The sequence below is a fragment of the Carcharodon carcharias genome, chromosome 18 (assembly GCF_017639515.1).
Source record: "Carcharodon carcharias isolate sCarCar2 chromosome 18, sCarCar2.pri, whole genome shotgun sequence".
Lineage (NCBI taxonomy): Eukaryota > Metazoa > Chordata > Chondrichthyes > Lamniformes > Lamnidae > Carcharodon > Carcharodon carcharias.
This window is the reverse complement of record NC_054484.1, coordinates 73,853,107-73,876,875: the sequence shown is the minus strand read 5'-3', so window position 1 is coordinate 73,876,875 and position 23,769 is coordinate 73,853,107. Positions and strand designations below refer to the sequence as shown.

At 39.5% G+C, this 23,769-nt stretch overlaps 1 protein-coding gene across 6 annotated transcripts in view; it reads left to right on the top strand.

The window, feature by feature from the left end:
- The window catches only part of dcaf6 (ddb1 and cul4 associated factor 6), a 178,344-nt gene that overhangs the window by 20,855 nt on the left and 133,720 nt on the right, over window positions 1–23,769 (top strand). For all 6 annotated transcript variants that reach the window (XR_005945770.1, XM_041210642.1, XM_041210641.1 and 3 more), the window contains exons 2-7: window positions 9,304–9,365; window positions 14,505–14,597; window positions 15,364–15,549; window positions 18,536–18,649; window positions 19,696–19,831; window positions 22,086–22,303. Coding sequence is in view for 5 of the 6 variants with exons in the window: in XM_041210642.1 (XP_041066576.1) it covers window positions 9,304–9,365; window positions 14,505–14,597; window positions 15,364–15,549; window positions 18,536–18,649; window positions 19,696–19,831; window positions 22,086–22,303 (809 nt within the window). In the remaining variant the exon portion in view is untranslated. The remainder of the gene's footprint in view (window positions 1–9,303; window positions 9,366–14,504; window positions 14,598–15,363; window positions 15,550–18,535; window positions 18,650–19,695; window positions 19,832–22,085; window positions 22,304–23,769) is intronic.

The window sequence follows — 23,769 nt, the reverse complement described above, 5'->3', positions numbered from 1 at the left end:
AGGTCGATAAGCCTGACCTTGGTCGTTGGTAAGATTTTAGAGTCTATTATTAAGGATGAGATTTCAGAATACTTGGAAGTGCATGGTAAAATCGGGCAAAGTCAGCAAGGTTTCATCAAGGGGTGGTCATGCCTGACAAATCTGTTAGAATTCTTTGAGGAGGTAACGAGTAGGTTAGACAAAGGAGAGCCAATGGATGTTATCTACATGGACTTCCAGAAGGCCTTTGACAAGGTGCTGCATCAGTAAGATAAGAGCCCATGGTGTTAGAGGCAAGGTACTAGCATAGATAGAAGATTGGCTGTCTGGCAGGAGGCAGAGAGTGGGGATAAGGGGGCCCTTCTCAGGATGGCGGCTGGTGTCTAGTGGAGTTCCGCAGGGGTCAGTGTTGGGACCACAACTTTTCACTTTATACATTAATGATCTAGATGAAGGAACTGAGGGCATCCTGGCTAATTTTGCAGATGATACAAAGATAGGTGGAGGGACAGGTAGTATTGAGGAGACGGGGAAGCTGCAGAAGGATTTGGATGGAATACAACGTGGGGAAGTGTGAGGTCATGCACTTCGGTAGGAAGAATAGAGGCATAGACTATTTTCTAAATGGGGAGAGAATTCAGAAATCTGGAGTGCAAAGGGACTTGGGAGTCCTAGTCCAGGATTCTCTTAAGGTTAACTTGCAGGTTGACGCAGCAGTTAGGAAGGCAAATGCAATGTTGGCATTTATTTCGAGAGGACTAGAATATAAAAGCAGGGATGTGCTGCTGAGGCTTTATAAGGCTCTGGTCAGACCACATTTAGAATATTATGAGCAATTTTGGGCCCCGTATCTCAGAAAGGATGTGCTGGCCCTGGAGAGGGTCCAGGGGAGGTTCACGAGAATGATCCCAGGAATGGAAGGCTTAACATATGAGGAACGTTTGAGGACTCTGGGTCTATACTCGATGGAGTTTAGAAGGATGAGGGGGGATCTGATTGAAACTTACAGAATACTGAAAGGCCTGGATAGAGTGGACGTGGGGAAGATGTTTCCATTAGTGGGAGAGACTAGGACCCGAGGGCACAGCCTCAGAGTAAAGGGAAAACCTTTTAGAACAGAGATGAGGAGAAACTTCTTTAGCCAGAGAGTGGTGAATCTATGGAATTCATTGCCACAGAAGAATTCATTGAGTGTATTTAAGACCGAGATAGATAGGTTCTTAACTGCTAAGGGGATCAAAGGTTACGGGGAGAAGGTAGGAGAATGGGATTGAGAAACTTATCAGCCATGATTGAATGGCGGAGCAGATTCGAAGGAGCAGAAATTAGGCCATTCGGTCCAATGTCTTATGGTCTTATGAAAATGGTTCCAGGGATAAGAGACTTCTGTTACATGGATAGATTGAAGAAGCTGGGGTTGTCCTCCTTTAGAGAAGAGAAAGTTGAGGAGATTTCATAAAAGGTATTCAAAATGATGAGGGGTCTGGACAGAGTCGATAGGGAGAAACTGTCCCTTTTAGCTAAGAGATCAAGATTAGAGAACACACAGAATCAAAGACAACATGAGGAAACAATTTTCACACAGTGAGTGGTTAGGGTCTGGAATGCATTGCTTGAATGGTGGAGGCAGATTCAGTTGTCACTTTCAAAAGGGAATTGGATGAGCACCTGAAGATTAAAAAACAATTGCAGGACTACAGGAAAATGACCAGGCAGTAAGACTAGCTAAGTTGCTCTTGCCGAGTGCTGGCACAGACTTGATTGGCTGAATGACTTCTGCCTATGCTGTAACCATTCTATGATTCTACCTTTCTGACTAGGCTACACTTTATATGATTATTGGTAATGCAGAGCAGCTGGTATGGCCTGTAGACATAGAAACAGAAGTAGGCCATTGACTCCCTAGAGTCTTTTCTGCTGTATATCCGCCTTTGCCCCTTCCCTTAATACCTTTTAATTAACAGAAATTTTATCAAGCTGAAATGTATAATTAGCAATTGTTTTAGGAACAACTGCACAGAAGTACAGACATGTTAAGTAAGTGGGCAACAAGGTGGCAAATGCACAATGTGGGAATGTGTGAGATTATTTACCTTGATAGTAAGAATAGAAAATAGAATGTTTTTAAAAGGTGTGAAACTTCGAAATGTTGATGCTCAGAGAAACTTTATTGTAACTCTTATGAGTTAAACCAATCAAACCAAATTAACAAAATTGGGATAAATCAGGCACAGCCCCTAATTCAGGTCAGCTGTAAAACCAAGCACAAAGTTTAAAGGAAACTTACAAACTTTAAACCAAAATGTGATTAAAGGGGTCAACAAAACACCCCAGTCCCCGCGGTGCCCACCAAGCACGGGAGACCTCAAGAGTGCCAGCAGACACCGCGTGCTCCCTTTCCAAAGACATCCGGCTGTGAATGGAGCCGCGGAAGAGGGACAAACAATCGGGCGGGACTCCCCCGTCGATCGCCCGCTGCCTGGACCTGTTAATAGCCAACTTGGCCAGGCCCAGGAGCAGGTTCACGTGGAGGTCCTCCTCCTTCCCGACCCCCTTCCGCACCGGGTGTCCATAGATCAGGAGCGTGGGGCTGAAGTGCAAACAAAACATTAATAACAGGTTCTTCAAGTAACTAAAAAGGGAGTGCAACCTACCACACCCTATATAAGCATGGTCCACGGACTCCACAAGACCGCAAAAAGGGCATGTGTCCTGGGAGTCCGTGAACCTATGCATCCTACGATTATAGGGGACTGCTGCATGCAACACCCTCCAACCCAGGTCCCCGATAGAAAGGGGGAGGACACCTCCGTAGAGGGCCTTTCAGCGGGGGCCTCCGCCACCGGACGGCAACAAGGCACGCCAGGGCGTGTCCGGGCGGCGGACAAGGGCGAGAAAATGGAAGGTGTGCAGCAGCAGTCTGTACAAAAAGCTCCTCTTTGCTGTGCCAAATGGCACAGAGGGCATGTCCCCGAGGCTGCTCATATTGCGGGGCACCAACACCCGAGGGAGGGTTCGGGGCTTGGGGCCAATGTGGAATTCTGTCCGAACAGGGGAACGCTCAGACGGAAGACCACCGCGCACCTGGGCCACCTCAAGACCCAAAATAATATCGGGTCCGAGCACGACCGTTCTCAGGTCTTCATGGCATCGGCTGCGACTTGGACACTCACAGACGCGCGACACGCCAACTCCTGTGGGAGCATCCAGCCCAGTCCTCCGCCACCCAGCACGTCCCCAATCCTGGTCACCCCTGCGGCCACAGCCCTCCTCTCCGCCAGCCACTGAAAAGGACGGAGGGGCGGATTCCTGAGCAGCGGCTCTCTGACCATAGCCGCTACTCCTGACAGGGGAGAGCTGCGTCGTGAGGCGACCATGTTCCAGACTTTGATCAGGTCCTGGTAAAAGACGGGCAATGCCTGCAAGGAGCCACCGAGGCCCCTCTGTTCCATAAACAGGAGTTGCACGTCATAATTCAGGCCGTGCACCTGACGGAAGAAATACGTCATCAGGGCACACCATCTAGGAGGAGGCTCAACGTAAAGGTATCGCTGCAGGGTCTGAAGGCGAAAAGTTGCCACCTGTGTGCGTAGGCACACTAGCGCCTGACCACCCTCCCTAAGCGGGAGACTCAGAACCTCAGCAGCGACCCAGTGCAATCTTTTGTCCCAGAAGAAGTCGACTAACAATTTCTGGATTCTTGTGACAAAGTCCGGGGGAGGGGTCAAAGTGACCAGCCGATACCACAACATGGCAGCGATCAGCTGGTTTATGACCAGAACTCGACCTCGGTAAGATAGCACTCGGAGCAATCCTGTCCAGCGCCGCAGGCAAGCAGTGACTTTCGTCTCCAGTTCGCCGGCCAGGATTCCTCAGCAGGGCAGAGATGGACACCCAGGTAGAGGAGGCTGGTCCTGCTCCAGGTGAAAGGCCTGAGCTCCTCGGGTAGGGGATCCATCTGCCACTGACCGAACAGGAGTCCAGAACATTTATCCCAGTTGATCCTGGCAGAAGAAGCGGCAGAGTAGACCTCCTGGCACTCGCGCATCCTCCGCAGGTCAGCCAGGTCACTAAACATTAGGAGCACATCATCGGCATAAGCCGAAAGGACCACCCCGATGCCCGGCCCGCGCAGAACCAATCCCGACAACCTCCTCCGCAAGAGGCGCAGGAAAGGCTCCACACAAATAGAATACAACTGGCCAGACAGGGGGAGAAACTTTGTTGTACTCGTACAAGGAACACAGGTACAACAAGCAGTAAGGAAGGCAAGAAGGATGTTGGCCTTTATTGCCAGGGGATTGGAGTACAAGAGTAAGGAAGTTTTGTATGGAGCTTTGGTATGGAGGTGAAACCACATCTGGAGTACTGTGTGCAGTTTTGGTCTCCATATCTAAGGAAATATATATTTCTTGCATTGGAGGCATACGGTGAAGGTTTGCTAGATTAATCCTAGGGATGGGAGAGTTGTTGTATGATGGAAAGTTGAGTAAATGGGCCTATACACTCTGGAGAAGAATGAGTGGTGATCACATGAGACATAGAAGATTCTGAAGTGGCTTGATAAGGTTGATACTGGGAGGTTTTTTCCCCTGGCTGGGAAATCTAGAACACAGACGCAGCCTCAAGATAAGTGTTTGATCATTTAGGACTAAAATGAGTAACTATTTCTTCACTCAGAAGGTTGTGAACCACACATTTGATAACTTCTGGAACCAAATTTTGGAACAAGGCTTTTTAAATTCATGCAAGATATAGAGATACTACACTTCATTTAGAAGCTGGCATATTATAATATTATTGCTGCAACTGAAAACCCAAGAATTTGTAATGCAATCCAAAATGATGATGACAGGGATCATCTAAATTTAGGAATGGAGTGATGCAGTATCAGTATATTCACAAAGGTTAAATATAGGACGCAAGTGTTTTGAGAAAATAAATTGGGTGAGCAGCTACAGAAATTCTAATGCAAAGAATTATTAAAAAGTAATTAATTCTATATAATTAAATGTATTGCAATTATACAAACTTTATTGACTGTTCTTCAATTTCCATTTATCATTAGTGAAGCGTATATATTATTGTATAGGAATTTCCTGATTGCATTTTATTTTGGTGTCTCCTTTTAAAAACATTTTCCTCTGCCTCACATTCAAGTCATTCCATTTTGCATTCTCAGTCAGAATTGATTACATATATAAATGCCTTTAGCAGGGCACTCTTACGGTAATTATTTAAGTTTGTGTTATACAGTTTACTAATTCAAGTTGGTCTATGTCAACGAAAGGACTAAACCCCAAGGACTGGGTAATGCAGTAGGTTAAAATATTCGGCCGGATCTTTGTGATACATCCTGTGAGTAGGCTGCTTTTGATTAAGAGTGCAATATATACTTAGCAAAACAGCATTGTATTCTAAATTGCTCTCTGCTCCTTCGATTGTCGATTTCTTTCAGGTTTCCCATTTATTTGTCTCTAATTTCACTTCTTTATTTGTGTGCTTTCATTTGAATGTCTCTCTCTGCCTTCACTGATGCTTCTCACCCCAAACCCCTTTTCGCTTTTTCTCCTTCCTCTTGTCGGCCTTCTGTTTTTAAACCCTTCTTTGTCTCTGCCTCTGAGCTATGAGAGATAGCAGCATTGGGACTTGGGTCAATGAGTTAGAAGAAGCAGTCACTGGGGAATTGGATTGCAAATAGAAGTAGCATCAGCTGGTCTTGCTGGGCAGGTTGGTGGTGGTCACTGTATCTGGGTGTAATGGAACGAAATGCCAGTGATACTGCCATATTCTGGAGATGAGCCCCATGTGTCTTGCTTGACAGTTGACTGTAGGAGCATCTTCACAGGGTCAGCTTCCATACGAATGGTAATAACATGCAGCTGTACTTATCTACCACATTTCTGGAACCCACAATTTCCTCTGTGCTCTTAGATTATCCGCCTGACATTTTCCTTCTTGAACTAAAATTTCAAAAGCACCAAAGTAATTGTTACTGCTCACGACGCTTGTGCCACTGACCTTCTGACTTCGTTTCCCCAAACGTGGCATTTCCTGTTCAAAACAGACTTGAGATTCATCATCAAAACTGCTTTCTTCCACCTTCACAACATATTCCATTTCCAACTCTACTTCACTCCTACCATTACTTCTATCTGTGCTTGGGTCACCTCTAGCATGATTTATCCAATGGACTACTTCCTAACCTTCCAACACCACCAAACCCAGCCTCCCCTGGTGGCAAGTGTGAAGGCTGCCTGTAACAGCTTGTCTAGTGTGTCTGCATGAATTACCAACATTATGACTATGATTCCACTGCAGCTGGAAACAGTCAGGAAGGAAAATGGTCTTCATTATTAGTCTTTTTAAAAAAAAACAACTCTTGCATTATTTTTTGTTTGCCACTGGTTTTTTGTGACCCAGATGTGGTGACGTTTGTGGTTGAATTTGAATGTCATGCCACAAGAAAGAAGATTTCTAGTGTATCTTTCATGACATTAAGATGTCCCAAAGCGTTTCATAGCTAATAAAGTATGTTTGAAGTGTAGTCACTGTTGTAATGTAAGGAAATGTACCAGCCGATGTGCACAAAGCAAAATAACACAAACAGCAGTGAGATAATTGACCAGATAATCTGTCATTGTCATGATAGTGGAGGAATAAATATTTGGTCAGGATATCAGCGGAACATCCTACTTTCCGAATAGTGCCACCATGGGATCTTTTACGTTTGCCCTGAGAGGGTAGAGCAGGCCTCGGTTTCAGGTCCCATTTGAGAGTTAAAAAGGTTAACTACTTTGTATTTGCTCCTGATAATTGAATCATTATTTTATGCTTAAAATATAAGTTATCCAATAATCGGAATTTATCAATGTAAATAACACAGTGGAAATTTAATGCCTTAAAAACATGAATTATCAGAATTTCAAGGAGATAACTGAATAATAAGGGGCAGATGCTTGAATGGGGAGAAAACATTTTTTTGAATTTACAACAAGATCACAATACATTTTAATATTTAAACATTAATAATCCCTTAATACTTGCTGCTCATTTGACTATTTTTCTAATTTCTGTATCCATTTTCAGTGTAAGTCTGTTCTCTTTTGTGGTGTGGTGATCAAAACTAAATAGTTGTCCAGTGGATTATAAAGCAGATCTGGACTTCTGGAAATTTGAGTCTGACTATACAACCTAATGTTCTGTTAACCATTTTTAATTGCTTTGCATTCTTCAAACATTGTAAGTGATGCAGTTGTGATCATCTCTGGGTTCCTGTCTCTGTGATAATTCAATTACATTCATTGTATTATAATTTGCCTCAGATGTTTTGAGCTAGCTATGCATTATACAATATTCAATCTTTCATACCTGAAAGTCTTATTTTTATTATTAAATATTTACAGATCACTTCAGAATTGATTACTTACAATTGAAAACGGTCTACATGCAGAAGATTGATATTGTGATTAAAGAGTTTTGTGCAAATAAAGTGGAAAATTGATTCAAGGTTATACTATGAGTTGAAATGATATGGGAAAGGAATTTTATCCTCTTTCTTTCCCTAAAAGTGGAATAGTTGTTTAGTGGTCTTGAAAAGAATTAGTCAAACTTGGCCACATATAGCAGCTGACTACAAATGATGGTCCAATATTTTTTGTGATTTGTAATCCTTAGAAATTAGTGAAATGGTGAAAACAGTCACCATTTTTATGTATTGAATGAACAATAGATACACCAAGGATATGGTTGTAAGATGTCACTGCATTGCTCATACAGTCTTTTCCTACTTGATTCTTTATAGACACCTCCCTTGGGTTAATGTGTCAGTTTTTTTCACTGTTTACTGTTGGGCACTTCCTTTTGACATCTGACCAGGGCAGGTTATACCAGCAGGTTATACCAGGTATAATTAGCTGCACTTCCTTGTTTTGTTTGAAGTATTTCTCCACATTATTAGCTTTGGCACACAAGTGACAAATCGGGTATTAAATTTTGTTGCTGAGCAATTGCTGTTGGCATTTTACATGTAATTGGAGTGAAAAATAACACTCTTCATTCCTGGTACGGTATCTTATATTTCAAAAAACATCTTACTAATCTCTCTCAATTGCTGGAAAAGATACATTATTACCTAATTGATCAGAGTCTTACCTGGTTGCCAGTGGTCATTATCTTTGGACAATGCTAATCTTCAGTAGTGGATTCAAATAGCCATTTAGTGCTTTACTGGCAGGCACTCATTGTGAAAGCTTGAATGCTTTCAATAACAGGAGATGAAAGCGAGATGCTATACATTTATGACTAGCTTCATTATTCACTATTCAAAATAATTCATTTTGCTGCTGACTTTGTGGCCAATAAATGCACAACATGCAGATGCTGTAAATAGTGCATTTTTATTATTTATTTAACATTTGTATTTTATCACTTTGATTCTGTGTAGTGGGTGTTTTACATAGAAGTATACACTCTTTTGATATTGTGCAAGCTACTGACTAAAGTGTTAGTTCATCTATGAAGCCAACAATTTGCATTTGATAGGAAAATGGAACATAAATACCAGCTGACTGGCAGCTTATTTTGATTAGATTGACAAGTATACAATTTGATCTGATTGAAGCAAAGTTGAACCTTGTACCTTGACAACTGGATTTATCACACAAATCTGAAATTGTTAGTGCACCATGCTTCTTTTAACCTTATCTTTTTACATTCTCTTCTCTCGCCTTCCATCACAGCTGGAAAAAAATGTCATCCTATCATTGATTAGTAGGATACAAACATTCAGCTTGCAGAAATCCCCATTAACTTGATAAGTGACATTTTTTGACCCAGCAGGAGTTTTGCAAGAGATACTTCAATCTGTTTTTCCTGCTTCAGGTGCCCCAGGGAATGACTAACCTTCCTTTCTCCATTGATGTCTATACTGTAGGTGTCAATTAAACTGGAATTCCAGTTTTATTCTGTAGCTGTTGATTGCTGAATGTGTCATGTCCATTTTAGTTCTTTGTAGCCAAGAGACTTGATTTCTTAAAATCTTAGCTATTGTCACATGTGATTCATGCTGAAAGGCTATGTTGTTATCATCTCTCCATATGTAGTTTTTATTTTTGATGGCTGAATAATCAGAGGATTGTATAAGTAGTAATTGCTGTTGTCATGTTTGACACCCCTACTCTTGGCTTAGACAGCAGATCTATCCTAATGCTTTATTGCACTTTCATTGATATTGGTAATAATTCCCTCTCAATGTTCTATATTTTGCTACCTATATTTTGGTCCATGGTTAATTTCTTACTTTGATAATTGTTCTTAATACAGGAAGAAGAGAATTTATCCAAAGATTAAAACTTGAAGCTAAATTGAATGTTCATGATGGTTGTGTGAGTATACAGTTAACTATTTTTATTTTTAAAATATGCTTTAGCAGTGGTCAAAGGAACGGTATTCATCATTTTTTGCCTTGTACTGGAATATAAAGATGCTTAATAAGCCAAAATATTAGCTTCTGAAAAGTGAATGGCTTTCCATTTTAACCAAGCTAAAAATATGTGCGACAGTACTTTTTTCTGTCTTCATTATATCACAGGTTAGTATACATCTGGTTATCTATATTACTTCAACCTCCTTTAATTTGTTTTCCCCCAAAGTACCAGATAATCTTTTTGCCTCTGGTTAGGGGTATGCTGCTTTCCATTGGAAAGCCCAGAGAGATACTACAAAAAGGTGGTTAGGGTCCTCCCATTTGTTTCTATTCCCATTCTTCTCCTTTTTATATTGGCTGAAAGTTGCATCTCAACTAATTAAAGTTAACTGATGCATTACGTCCAAGATAGTGCATATTATAATTGAGATACTTAAAATTTCCCTTATAATTTCCATATAAGTAGACCGTGATATTTTGCTACCAAACTAATGAGCACGGTCCTGCATTACAAGATAATTATGAATGGGGGGACCAAACATTCTGTATTAATTAATCAGGATTTAATGGTGACCTTTAGTTTCGCCACCATCTTTCTATCTTGCAACTGATGCTGTATACCTCCCTGACTTTCCCACAAAAATACCTACGTCAATGCATCCTTCAGCAATCTACCCTTAAGTAGCTTCTGGATCTTACTCTATACACCTGTCTCCAAACACAGACAACAGTTTGTTGATGCTCCATGGTGATTCCGCCCTACCTACATCAATGTTATTCCACCACAGGACCTCTGACTTTAACTCTGGACCCCCTCCTAATGAATTCTCAGGTTTTTTATGCAGGCTAATAATTGCTACGTAACCAGGCCTATGTAACTTGAGTTTTCCCTGTGTACATTTACCTTTGCATTTTGTTTCCTGCTCCAGATCTGAAACTGGTTTCATTCTTATCCATCTAATTGTAGCCAGAGAATCACCTGCAATGGCTTCTCTTCTTGTTCCCACACTATTGCCTCTAGCATCCCTCAAAGATCTATCCTTAGCCCCCTCCTGTTTTTTTTTAATCTATATGTTGCCTCTCAGCAACCTCATCTGAAAACTCAGCATTAGTTTTCACATGTATACTGACGACATTCAGATCCACCTTGCCACTACCGGTGCCACCTCTCAACTCTTCCACTGTCTCTAAATTATCAGACTGCTTGTCTGATATCCAGTACTGGCTAATCAGAAATTTCCTCCGATGAAATATTGGGAAGGAAGGCTGAAGCTATTATTTTCCGTCCCTGCTACAAACTCTATTCACTAGCTACTAACTCCATCAGTCTCCTGTCAGCTGTCTAAGACAGAACTGTTCTCAGTCATATTTAACCCTGAGATGAGCTTCAGGCTACATACCTGCACCTTCACTAAGACCACCTATTTCCACTTTCTATAATATTGCTCGATTTCAGCTCTGCCTCAGTTCTGCTGCTGAAAACCTCACCCATACCTTTGTTATCTCTAGACTTGACTGTTCCAACACAATCTTAACTGGCCCTCCACATTCTTCCCTCGGTAATCTTGAGATAATCCAAAACCCTGCTGGTGTGTCCATACTCACACTAAGTCCCGTTCGCCCATCACCCTGTTTTCGCTGACCTATATTGGCCCCCGGTTAAGGAACGCCTTAATTTTTAAAATTCTCATCCTTGTTTTCAAATCCCACCATGGTCTTGGCCCTCCCTTTACCATCTCCTTCAGCCCCACAACCCTTTGAGATTTGTGCTCATCTCATTCTGATCTCTTGAGCCATCCCAATATTAATTGGTCCGCCATTGTTAGCCATGCTTTCAGCTGTCTAGGCCCTTAGCTCTGGAATACCCTCCCTAAACCCCTCTGCCTCTTTACATTTCTCTCCTCCTTCAAGACGTGCCTTAAAACATATCTCTTCGACAAGCTTTTGGCCATCTGTCTTAATATTGCCTTCTGTTGTTCAGTGTCAAATTTTGTTTATAATACTCCTGCCTTAGGAGATTTTATTACATTAAAGGAGCTACATAAATACAAGTTTTTGTATTAATTAATCAACCCAGAATTACCCTACAGTCTTCATTGCAATATTCATTTGTTTTTTTAAGTATATCTAATGTTTATGCCTCTACCACTCTATTTGGAAGTCTATTCCAATTGTTGATCACTTTCTACAGAGATCCTGATATCAGTCCTAAAATTTCATTGTATAGTCAGGAACCTTTTATTCAATTGCCAAAATGTAATTTAAAGTAATATTCCAGATTTACCTTTTCCATATCATTTACTATTTTATTTTTTGAACACCTCTCAGCTGTCTCTTCCAGGCTGAAAAGCCAGAGGCAATTGTCTGTCCTCCATATCTCAGATCAGTGATACCAGGGATCAGCCTTGTAAAATTCTTTTCTACACTGTCTGCTGCGCTCAACTATCTTCCTTGCGCCTTGGTGACCAGAACAGAACATGGTACTCAAGGTGTAGTTTGGCTAGAGTACTGTACAGTTAGATCATTGATTTCCCTGACAACTCCAGCAGGTTTCCACATAATTTTAAGATTATTTTCCTCTTGTTCATTACGTGTTACATACGATGTACAGCACAGAACAGGCCATTCAGCCCAACCAGTCCATGCTGACATCAATGCTGCACTCAAGACTTTTCTCTTTGCCCAATTAAATCTATCATCGTAATCCTCTATTCCCTTTTCCCCCATAAGCATGCCTAGCTTCTCCTTAAATGCATTTATACTATTCACTTCAACCACTCCATGTGGTGGTGAGTTCCACATGAGCATCACTCCTTGGATAAAGAGGTTTCTTCTGAATTCTCTATTGGATTTCTTGGTAACTCATTGGCAACTGTCTTATATTGATGACCTCTAATTAAGCTGTTCTCTACAAGTGGAAACATTCTCTCCAACCACTTTATCAAAATATTGCATAATTTTAAACATAGAAACATAGAAAATAGGAACAGGAGTAGGCCATTCGGCCCTTTGAGCCTGCTCCGCCATTTATTATGATCACGGCTGTTCATCCAACTCAATAGCCTGCTTCCGCTTTCTCCCCATACCCTTTGATCCCTTTTGCCCCAAGAGCTATATCTAATTCCTTCTTGAAAACATACAATGTTTTGGCCTCGACTACTTCCTGTGGTAGTGAATTCCACAGGCTCACTACTCTCTGGGTGAAGAAATTTCTCCTCATCTCAGTCCTAAATGGTCTGTACGAGGACACCCAGGTCTCGTTGCATATTCCCCTCTCTCAATTTATAGCCATTCAGATAATAACCTGCCTTCCTGTTTTTGCTACCAAAGTGGTTACCTCACATTTATCTACATTATACTGCATCTGCCATGCATTTGCCCATTCACTCAGTTTGTCCAAATCACACTGAAGCATCTCTGCATCCTCCTCACAGCTCACCCTCCCACCCAGCTTTCTAAAAATTTTCTATTATCAGACTTTTATTAGGTCAGCCCTCAGCCTTTTTTCAAGAGAAAAGAGACCCAGCCTGTTCACCTTTTCCCTGATATGTATACCCACAGATTTCTGGTATCACCCTTGTAAATCTTCTCTGCACGCTCTCTATACCCTGTTTATGATATGGCGACCAGAACTGCACACAGTACTCCAAGTGTGGCCTAACCAAATTTCATAGCAGGTTTAGCATAACTTCCCCAATTTTCAATTCTGTCCCTCTAGAAATAAAACTTGATTGTTTTGCTTTCTTTATGGTCTTGGTAACCTGTGGCACAGCTTTGTGATTGGTGTATTTGTACTCTGAGATCGATTTGTTTGTCTTTGCTCATCCATCATGAGGCATTTAAAATCTCAGTTTTAGGCTTTCCAACTAATAAATAGGGCACCCAGGCCTTCCTTGTGGACTTCATGACATTTCCAGCCACACATTTCAGACTGTGTATTACACAGATACCAGCTTTTCTTGGTGTGTACCCTGACCAACCAATCAATTTTGTAATTAGCCAACCCAATCTGTATGCTATTCCTGAGGGTATATTAACCTCTAACCTGGTGCCCACCAAATGGTGCCCATGACCTCTTGCCTTCATCACCCTTTGAATCTTGCATTCTTGAATTGTAACTCATGTCCTCCAAACTCATGATCCTGATCTTAGACTCCATCCATAAAAATATTGATGAATATATTGTTACACTCAGCAAGTATATAATGGTCGCTCATACACTGGCAATGAGCAGGCTGCTAGCCTCTTGTCACCTGCCCCAGGGGTGCATTGGGAATGCATGGAGGGTTCAGGATAAGGTGATAGGCAATAAAGCAAGTGGAATGGTAGAATATGGGGGTTATACTGATATTTCAAAGGGAAAGAGGTAGTAATGGGAATGAGTTTGGGACATTGATGGCATTGAAGGGGGTAATGGGAAGGCAAGGAGGTAATGGAGATCATGAGTTTAGAGGAAGGAGAAGTATTAGCGATGGGTGTTAAGGATGAGAGGAGAGCTGCTGAGGCTGCAAGCTGCATATTCCTCACAACCAACATTGAAAACGTAGCCAACAGCCCTTGACTGCTCCTTTTATTGTTACTCCATAACAAGTCGTCCATTTACTTGCACCTGAAGAAGTAAAAGCCAGAGAAAAGAAAAAGGCACATATGGAAATTTATAAAAAGTTAGGAAGTGAAGCAGAAAAGGAAAGAGTCAAAAGCTGGAGGAAATAGCAATATAAAGACAACAGTTGAAAGACCACTGTATGACACAACATGGGAAATCCAACCATTACAATTATAAAGCTACTTAAAGCTCTATTGCAATATTGACCACAAATGATTGAACACTGAAAACACAACTTTAAATATTATTTTCGCTACTTTTGGTGGACTGTCATTCCTTTATCCATCTCTTTCTTTTCACCAATTCTATTCTTTCTGTTTTCCTTTCAACTTCTAACATTTTTTCTATTTAATGTAGTCTATTTGTGACTAACTTTTAGATGATCATTATTTATGAACACTTTTTTCTCTTATGAAAAGCTGCTGGATAACTTAATTATAACAAGGGTTAACTGCATTTCTAGAAACATGTTTGTTCCATATTTTGCAACAGGTAAACACGATTTGCTGGAATGATACAGGAGAATACATTCTATCAGGATCTGATGACACCAACCTAGTGATAACCAATCCATATAGTAGAAAGGTAAATTAAGTCATAATGTATGACAGAAAATACAATATGATCAAATATCAAAGTGTGTGTTGAAAATTGCACTGTTAAACATAAATGGAATTTCATTCTTTTTATTTAAAAAGGTGCAGGAAGCCTGTGTCAAAGAGGGCCTCCTTTTCCCTATAGCCGCTGCTCAACATTGTTTAGATTTGATACTTAGTGGAGTGAACAATAAAACCTGTGTCCTCAATTATGTGACACAAGGTGCCCCAAACTACCCTTTTGGTCTTTTAATATTTTTCTGAAAATTATAGCATGTCCCTGGATTCATATCTAGTTACGTGGGATGTAACTTTAAAATCTAATTGAACCTAAAGAGCTGGTTTCTCTAAAATTCATAAAAAGGTAGTTATGTAATTTGCAAGTAAATATTAAGGAGGACTATTATTTTAGTTAAATTCCAAAAATGGCTGTTTTATTGCATTCTGCTGGTAGACATTGGAGAACAATAATTGATTGCAGCCCTGAAAACTGATATGAAAGATAAATATTATCATTTTATGTAATGTCAAGGGATACTTCTTCCCACTGAAGTTGTAAACTGGATGAAGGAATAGTTGTGCTCTGCTAGGATTCATTAATGTATTACTTTTTGTATAAAGCAGAAAACAAAGATTGCAGGATAACCAAACCGGCCCTGTAATAATTACCCTTTACACTTGTCTAAAGATAATTTTGCTTGAGTTATTTAATGGCAACTGTCTGTCTCTTTATTTTTTTTAAATTCTGGTTTCAGATTCTTTCAACCATACGCTCAGGCCATCGAGCAAATATTTTTAGTGCAAAGTTTCTTCCACACACCAGTGACAAACAGATTATTTCCTGCTCAGGAGATGGTGTCATATTTTATACAAACACAGAGCGAGATGCAGAAGTAAATCGACAGTGTCAGTTTAACTGCCACTATGGAACAGCTTATGAGGTAATATAGTAATGTTGGTGGTGATGATATCATGGGTGAAGAATAACAAAATACAAAAACACTTTACAGTAAATCAAAGATGATTAAATTAATGTTTATATTTCATGTAAGAGTTTAACGTTTATTTTTGTGAGCTAAGAGAAGATAGTTTCTAAATTAATGCGCTCAGATGCTCCATGAGTGCCATAATTGATGTGTCCTGTGCCATAAACTTCTTAAAAGTGATAAGAGCTTTGAAAGGATAGTGAAAGTTTTCAATGAGGCAAGGCTTTACTTCATTATTTCCTTGCTCTTCTAAATTATTAACTCAGCTTCATCTAGTCTGACAACCTATGTGGATTACAGATTTGTTCTTTTCCCCTCTTCCTCTACCCATGCCCCAAAATCCATTAAATGGTGTTCAAGAAGTCCACAGTCCTGCTGGGCGTAACTCTGCCTGGAGGATGTGGGTGTCATCTGTTTTTATCTGTTGGGTAGTTGAAATATCTACAGTGTACAGAAGATTATTCATGATACAGTCCAAGTATTATTATACTTGGTAAGTGTGTTATTGTGCAAAAAGGTCAACTGGCATTCAGTTTTTTTTGTTTCCATTATTAAAGGCTAATAATGTGTGGTATCACCAAATGAAAATTTGGAAGCCTAGCACAGTTCCCAGACATAATTTGACTTTGATTTGGTCCTGTATAAATAGAAAATATTACATTTTAGTATGAGCTAAATTAATTTTTTTTTAAAAAAGTAAAATTGCACTCCTGTCTCAAACTTCACGTTGCAATATAATGTATGCAGCAACTATTACAAGTTTTTATATGTCAATTCTTTCTTGGTGTTTTACCTTTGTTGATCTTGGAAATCAGTTAGGTCGTTAAGATGCTCGGCCTGTGTTGTCATTTGATTAAGTTAACTAATGTCCTACTCCATAAAAAAAAATCTTGGGGACTTTTGAAATAGTTTGAGCTTACTGAAACAATTATACGTAACTGAAACACAATGCCATTTTAAGATGCTGGCTGGCTACCTATATATGCAATTAAATACATAATGGGCTGCTATGATTCTATTTTCAATCTCTTGTTGCAAGTTGGCAGTAACTGACTGGGTTTACACTTTGTTCTTCATTTAAGTTTACACCATGAGTGCAATGCATACAATGTAATCTTAAAATTATGAAGCACAGTTGGCCCATGCATTTATAGCATATTAAATATAATTCTATTCAGTTTAATTTCTTCAATCTTCTGATAATCAATATTTCAGACTTTGTCAAAAAAAATTCTTTAAGTTATAGTTTTATCCAAACCTAAAATTTTAAAATTCACTTTGGAAGTTGCGAAGTTCAAGATCATGCTGCATATAATTATACACAAATACCGCAATTCATTTAAAATTATTTTTGCAAAAATGGCTTCATTTTTAAATATGTAATTGGGTTCTTTGCCATTTTAAAATATATTTTTTCCCTCTTTGGATTCATTTTGCTGATCACCATCCCCTAACTGAGAAAATAGAATTTGCACCAGCATTACTCAATGCTGAATGACAACGATGTAGGTTGACTTTTTACCCCAATCTGTGGGGGAAAATACCTCGCCTTTGTACCGTTTCTTTCATTTTAATGGAAACTCTCCATATCTGGTACACTTTACCCCTTCTAAGTAGAATCATAGAATAATACAGCACAGGAGGAGGCCATTTGGCTCATTGTGCATGTGTCGGTTCTTTGAAAGAACTATCTAATTCCATTTGGAAAGTTTATTATTGAATCTGCTTCCACGACCCTTTCAGGCAATTCATTCCAGATTGCAAGAACTTGCTATGTTAAAAGAAGTTCTCCTTGTCTCGCCTCTGGTTCTTCAGCTAATCACAGGCTTCCCTTTAGAATTTTTTTTTATTCATCTAACAAGATATTAAATGTTACATAATCTCTTTCATGCATTGTTCCTAAACCCATTGCAATAATGAATCATCCAAACGTTTAATATTTCTACTTAATATTTTAGATTTTAAACTACAATGTTCATTTTAAATTCTGTAGGTTAAGGCCAGGTCCCTTTTTTCTAGGGTTAGTAAAAGCCATCTAAACAAAATCTTGGAATGCCTCATGGCCCAGTGAGTAGCTGCAATGCCTTGTGTGGAACATTTTAAAAATATTTGTACTTGGAATGTGGGTAACATTGGTTGCCTCAAGAGCATTAAGAGTGATTCATGTAGTGCGGGACTGGAGACACATGCAGGCCAGACCAGGAAGTAGTGGTAAGTTTCCTTCCCTGAAGGGCATTTATGAACCAATTAGGTTTTAACAACAATCCAGCAGCTTCCTGGGTCACGTTTGCAGGTGCCAGCCCATAAATTCCCAGATTTATTCAGTTACATTTCACAACTTGTAATTTGAGCTCATGACTTCTGGATTGCTATTTTTGCAACATAGTCATTAGGTCACCATATCCAAATAAACCGAGTCCCTATAGATAAGAAAAATTGCAAGTTTGATTTGTAGTATTGAATTAGCTAATCTCAGCTAGTCTAGGAATAGGAATTGCAATTGGTTTAAGAATATTTTGAGTTAGGAAGAGCAAGAAAAAGAAAGTTCATATTTATGATTGCTTGTGGCAGATGCATGTATGGATATCTTGTGAAGGCTAAATTGCACCTAGCTTTGAATCCTTCCAATGGCCAAGTAGTCAGTCAGCACTCGGGTAGATTTTCAACTTAATGCCCAGGCGCAAAACTGCTGTTGTGGATCAGCCACCTATTATAGAAATTTCCTGATTTTAATTTCCATTGATTTCATTCAGAAAGGAAAATTGGGCGGTTTCTGTAATGGACAGCCAATCTGCAATGATAGTTTATTGCTTGGGCGGCAGGTTGAAAATTTACCCCTCTGTCCTTGCTCACATACGAAGAGCAGCCATTTGAAATCCTACATGCTAATTTTCCCAGATCATGATAGTACCAATTGATTTTACATCTTTTTGTTGCTCAGATCATGACTGTACCAAATGATCCTTACACCTTTCTATCATGTGGTGAAGATGGTACAGTAAGGTGGTTTGATGTGAGAGTGAAGACGAATTGTACAAAAGAAGATTGCAAAGATGTGAGTTTAAGAAATGCATAGATATACATTTAACAAACCCAATGTAAAGATGTTGCTAATATAAATGCTCAGGTGTTCATCTGAAAATTGAATTAACAGCATATTCAAGTGGGCGTTTTAGAGGGCGAGGGTGCTTGTGGGGAGGCGGTGTTGCTGCTTCAGTTGCTTCCAGTCAGCTGCAGTTTGAGTCAGTCATGGCACACTCTCCCTTTCTTTTCATGGAGCCACTTAAATTTAAAACAAATTGGTTACTGCAGATTATTTTAGAATTGCTCCTATGGTTACTGTTGTATGTATCAGCTGTGAGAAAACATGGGCATTAAAAATGTAAAATAATTTTGCTTGGCAGCTTCAGGATTTTACTCCGACAAAATTGTGGGCGCTTATGTCGGTACTTAGTGTTACTACTAGCTCTGCAGATTTTATCTTTTTTAAAAAAAATGGCAAAGGGTCTGATTAGTCCACTGCTTTGGCAGACTAGTAAAGTTAGTGAAAGGACCTATCTGCAAATAAACCATGCTTGCTTGAAAGATGTATTCTGATCAAACGTCTCAAAACATAACTTCCAATATTATATCATTGAAGCATAAAACAATTGGGCAGTGCGATAATTCTAATCTGAAAATTTGTGTGATAAGTTGAGAGAGGGTGTCGCTGCAATTTTGCTATCCATTGTGTAACAGTATTTAGGTTCACGTAAATAACAAGGATTTGTAGATAAGCCAGAGGGTAAAGCAAACCTGTTTTGTGTCCATACTTGTTTGTCTTTGGGGGGCGCGGTGTGGGGAGTCTTTTTTCTGGACTGTTACTTGATGATGCGTTCTGCTTGTGTCTGCTGTCACTGTTTTTTGCATCTGAGGTTTGATATGAATATTTTGCTGACATCTGCCCGTTGTATAGTCAAACTTCTCAATTTCAAATGTGAAAATTTTGTAAATCAAAATTTTGTAAATTAAATTTTTGAGGTAGAAATTTCCTAATAAGAAATGTATATTTTAAAAATAAAGATGACAATTTCCTTAAGATTTGAAACTCTTTCAAAACAGGACATTTTAATAAACTGTCGTCGTGCAGCTACTTCAATCGCTATTTGCCCCTTAATGCCATTCTACTTGTCTGTTGGCTGCTCAGATAGCTCTGTGAGAATATATGATCGAAGGATGCTTGGCACAAGAGCTACAGGTATTTCATATTTAAACTTTGCTATCCAAAATATGAGCAAGCCTATTTAACTTTACATGCAGCCTAAAATTCAATTAAAAGTTTGGTTTCAATTACAAAATCTATATAGATAGCCCTTTAGGATGATTTTCAGCAGGGAATATGCATATGGAGTGGATCCATAATGTAAATTTTAATGAATAAAGGAAATTTGAATGTTTACTGTGTTTTAATGGTACAGATAGCTTATTAAATGTTAAGACAACAGGTCTGGTCTTTTAGCCAACCTGGAAACCTTAATTGCCACTACTTCTACAAGTTCAATATTGCAGTTTAATTATACTCTTAAGTATTTAACATTTTGTAGAGATCTGATTTTGTTTAAAGTCTGCAGGCTGTGACAGGGTGTTAAAGTTTTTTAATGACCCAGATGGCGAAATGTTAGGTAACTTTTAATTGGTAGCTAAATGTAGAACTTGATGGTAGACATCACTTTCATGTACGGCACATTAACATGTGCTTTAGAGCCCTCAGTAGTATTATTTGTTTCATATACACATCAGATAGATGTCATTAAATAAAACCCATTGCAGAGAAATGTGAGGGGCAATGCTGGAAGAATAGGGGAGAAGATACATGGTAAAAGGTAAAGCTTTTAAGATAGAGGAGCAGAGAAACTCTGGTTTAGAAGTGCAGATATTTAAAAGTAAGAGAACAAGTTTACAAAGCTGTTTTAAAAAACAAGGATAGGTTGTGTAATATAGCACCATTAACATAGAAAAAAAATTGTTGCAAGGTACCTCACAGAAGTGCAAAGAGGGAGATATTAGGAGGGTTGAGATTAGGATCAAGAGCTTGGTCAGAGGTGGATTTTAGACTGTAATGGAGGTGAGTGAGATGAGGAGTCAAAAAGGTTTAGGGAGGGAATTCCAGAATGTGGTGCCTAAGTGTGGCTGAAGGAATAGCTGCAAATAGTGGGGTTAAGTGGGGGATCCCAAGAGGCCAGAGCTAGAAAAACAAAATGCGGGGTTATTGTAGGACTAGAGGAAATTACAGAGATGGAAGGGAAAGGGAGTAATTTAAACATAAAAGTTAGAATATTAAATTTGAGCTTTGGGAGCCAATGTAGATTGGAAGGACAGGGGTAATTGATTTGCAGGGCTTAGTATAGATTGGATGTAAGCAGAAAGTATTTCATGAGCTAAAGCGTACAGAGGGTGGAGGGTGTGACACCTGCCAGGAGTGCATTGAAATTATCATGGTGGAGGTAACAAACACCTGGATCAGGATTTTAGCAGCAGATGGGTTGAGACAGGGTCAAAAGTGTGTGATGTTACTGAGGTGGAAATAGGCAGTTTTTACGATGGAAAGGATACATGGTCAGAAACTCAGCTTGAGCAACAACAAGGTTGCAAATAGCCTCAGATAAAAACAAAATGCTGTGGATGCTGGAAATCTGAAACAAAAACAGAAAATGCTGGAAAAACTCAGCAGGTCTGACAGCATCTGTGAAGAGAGTAAAACAAAGTTAATGTTTCAAGTCTGTATGACCTGTCAGCTCTCAAGGAGGGTCATATGGACTTGAAACGTTAACTTTGTTTTTCTCTCTCCACAGATGCCGTCAGACCTGCTGAGTTTTTCCAGCATTTTCTGTTTTTGTTGCAAATAGTCTCCTTCAACCTGAGTCAATGGGTAGGAGGGGTGCCTGCGATTGGTTGCAAGGCTATGGACTTTATGCTGGGGGCTAAAAACTTTGCCTTTTGTCCCACCAATGTTCAGCTGGAGGAAATTTTGGCTCAACCAAGACTGAAAGTCTGGCAAGCAGACAGTGCAAAAGAAGTGGAGAAGTTGAAAGTGGTGGTTGAAAATTAGAGCTGGATGGCTGTATTGTATGCCTAGAATCTGACTCCATACCAGTTAATGATGTTGTCCAAGGGGAAGAATGTAGATGTGGGGATGTAACAGTGCTCGAGCAAGAAGAGAACCCATTGCTGGCGATACTCTGATTATGAATGGATAAGCAAGAGTTAGAAGCAAGTGAAAGACGTAGGACATGGAATGCAGCACTAGGAATAGTGGGAGAAATAGAAATTATTAACAGCATCCAAAGGAAAGTTTTTAAACATTTGAAAATTAAATAAAAAGAGCATAGGGAAAAGTAGTAAGACAAGGTGGACAGCTCTTTTAATAAATTCAAGGAGGCACGGTGGACCAAATGGCTGCCTTTTGTGCTGTAAAATTCAATTGCTGCATGATTATCTTTATTTCTTTGCAGGTAGTTACAATACTCGATCAACCACTGGAATGTGTGCAAGATTTTTACCACCACATCTTACCAATAAATCCTGTCGAGTTACATCTCTCTGTTACAGTAATGATGGACAAGAAATTCTTGTTAGTTATTCCTCAGACTACATTTATCTTTTTGATCCCAATGATGATCAGGGTCGGGAACTTAAAATCCCTTCAGCAGATGAGAGAAGAGAACCAGAGGTAGGTGATTCCCTCGTATATGGGAGAAAGAGACTAATATTGTGCCATAAAAGTTGGTATGTTGATCAATTAATTAAAAGTTGATTTCAAGTGTGGTTTGTTGCAAACCAAAGGTAAATATTTTGTCGCAAACATTTTAACTAGGATCTGAGATGTTAAAAATATATGAAGAAAATGAAATGATAAAATGTAGAAGCAATTATATCAATTAGTTCTATGAAATTTTCTAAGATTGTGTTTGAAATTGCAATGCTTACTTCTAAAACTTGCACATATTCACATAATTTCCTTGTAAAAGAAGCATTCCGGATGAAAAGAAAATCCCTATTCAGACTTTAGTTCTTTCCCTAGTCTCCTGCAAACTTTATCTTTAACAGTTTAATTAAATATTATAAACAGCCTATAATTGAAGTAATATTTGTTAAAAACTTAATTTTCATCTGGATAGGTAATAGTAAGATATGGCCATCATTCAGTTTTATCAGTTTCCAGTGCCACTGAGCATTGTTAGGGGACGGTAGCATATCAGTAATGTTATTGGACTAGTATTCTGGAGGCCCAGACTAATGCTCTGAGGATGTGAGATAAAATTCCACCATGGAAGCTAAAGAATTTAAATTCGATTAATAAATTTGGAATAAAATGCTAGTCTCATTAATAAAGATCATAAAACTATTGGATTATTGTAAAAACCCATTTAGTTCACTAATAATATCTTTCAGCGGAGGAAATCCGCCACCCTTAACTGCCCTGACTATGTGTGACTCCACACCCATAGCAATATGATTGACTTTTAACTGCCCTCTGAAATGGCCTATCAAGCCACTCAGTTGTATCATCCTACCACAGAAAAGAGACAGCATCACCACCTGCTCAAGAGCAATTAGAGATGCACAATAAATGTTGGCTTTGTCAATGATACTTGATCCCAAGAAAAATAAAAATAGCACCCCGTATTGATCAATATGTAGCAATTTTAATATGACTGCATACTTCCCTGCAAGGCTCCTGGAATGGACTTCTAGTTTTACTGGGAAGAAGATACAAGATGTTTACTTTTAGAGACAATGTCAGCAGCCTGTGTGCTTAACCATGGATAGACTCTGAGGGCAGAATTTTCCCCTCGAGCCTGTGGCAGTGTGGTGGGTGGGACTGGAAAGTTTGGAGCAAGGCCAAAAATCGAAAACCTACTAGCAGTTTGGAATTTTCCCCTCACCACTTCCACAGCTGACTGGCAGGTTGAGTTTCCTGCTGATTCATGATGACAACTCCATTTGCATGTATTATCATGTCATGAATGCTCATTAAAAATGCCACTCACTGAAATCTCACAGCCTCTCCCAACCTAGCACCATGTCAGCAGGAAATAAGACTAGTCCGAATCACATTCAGAAAAAAGTGGCGTGCAGCTGTCCGCCCTCACTTCGCTTCTGACTTCGAGGTAAGTGCAACCTTTAAAGCCTATT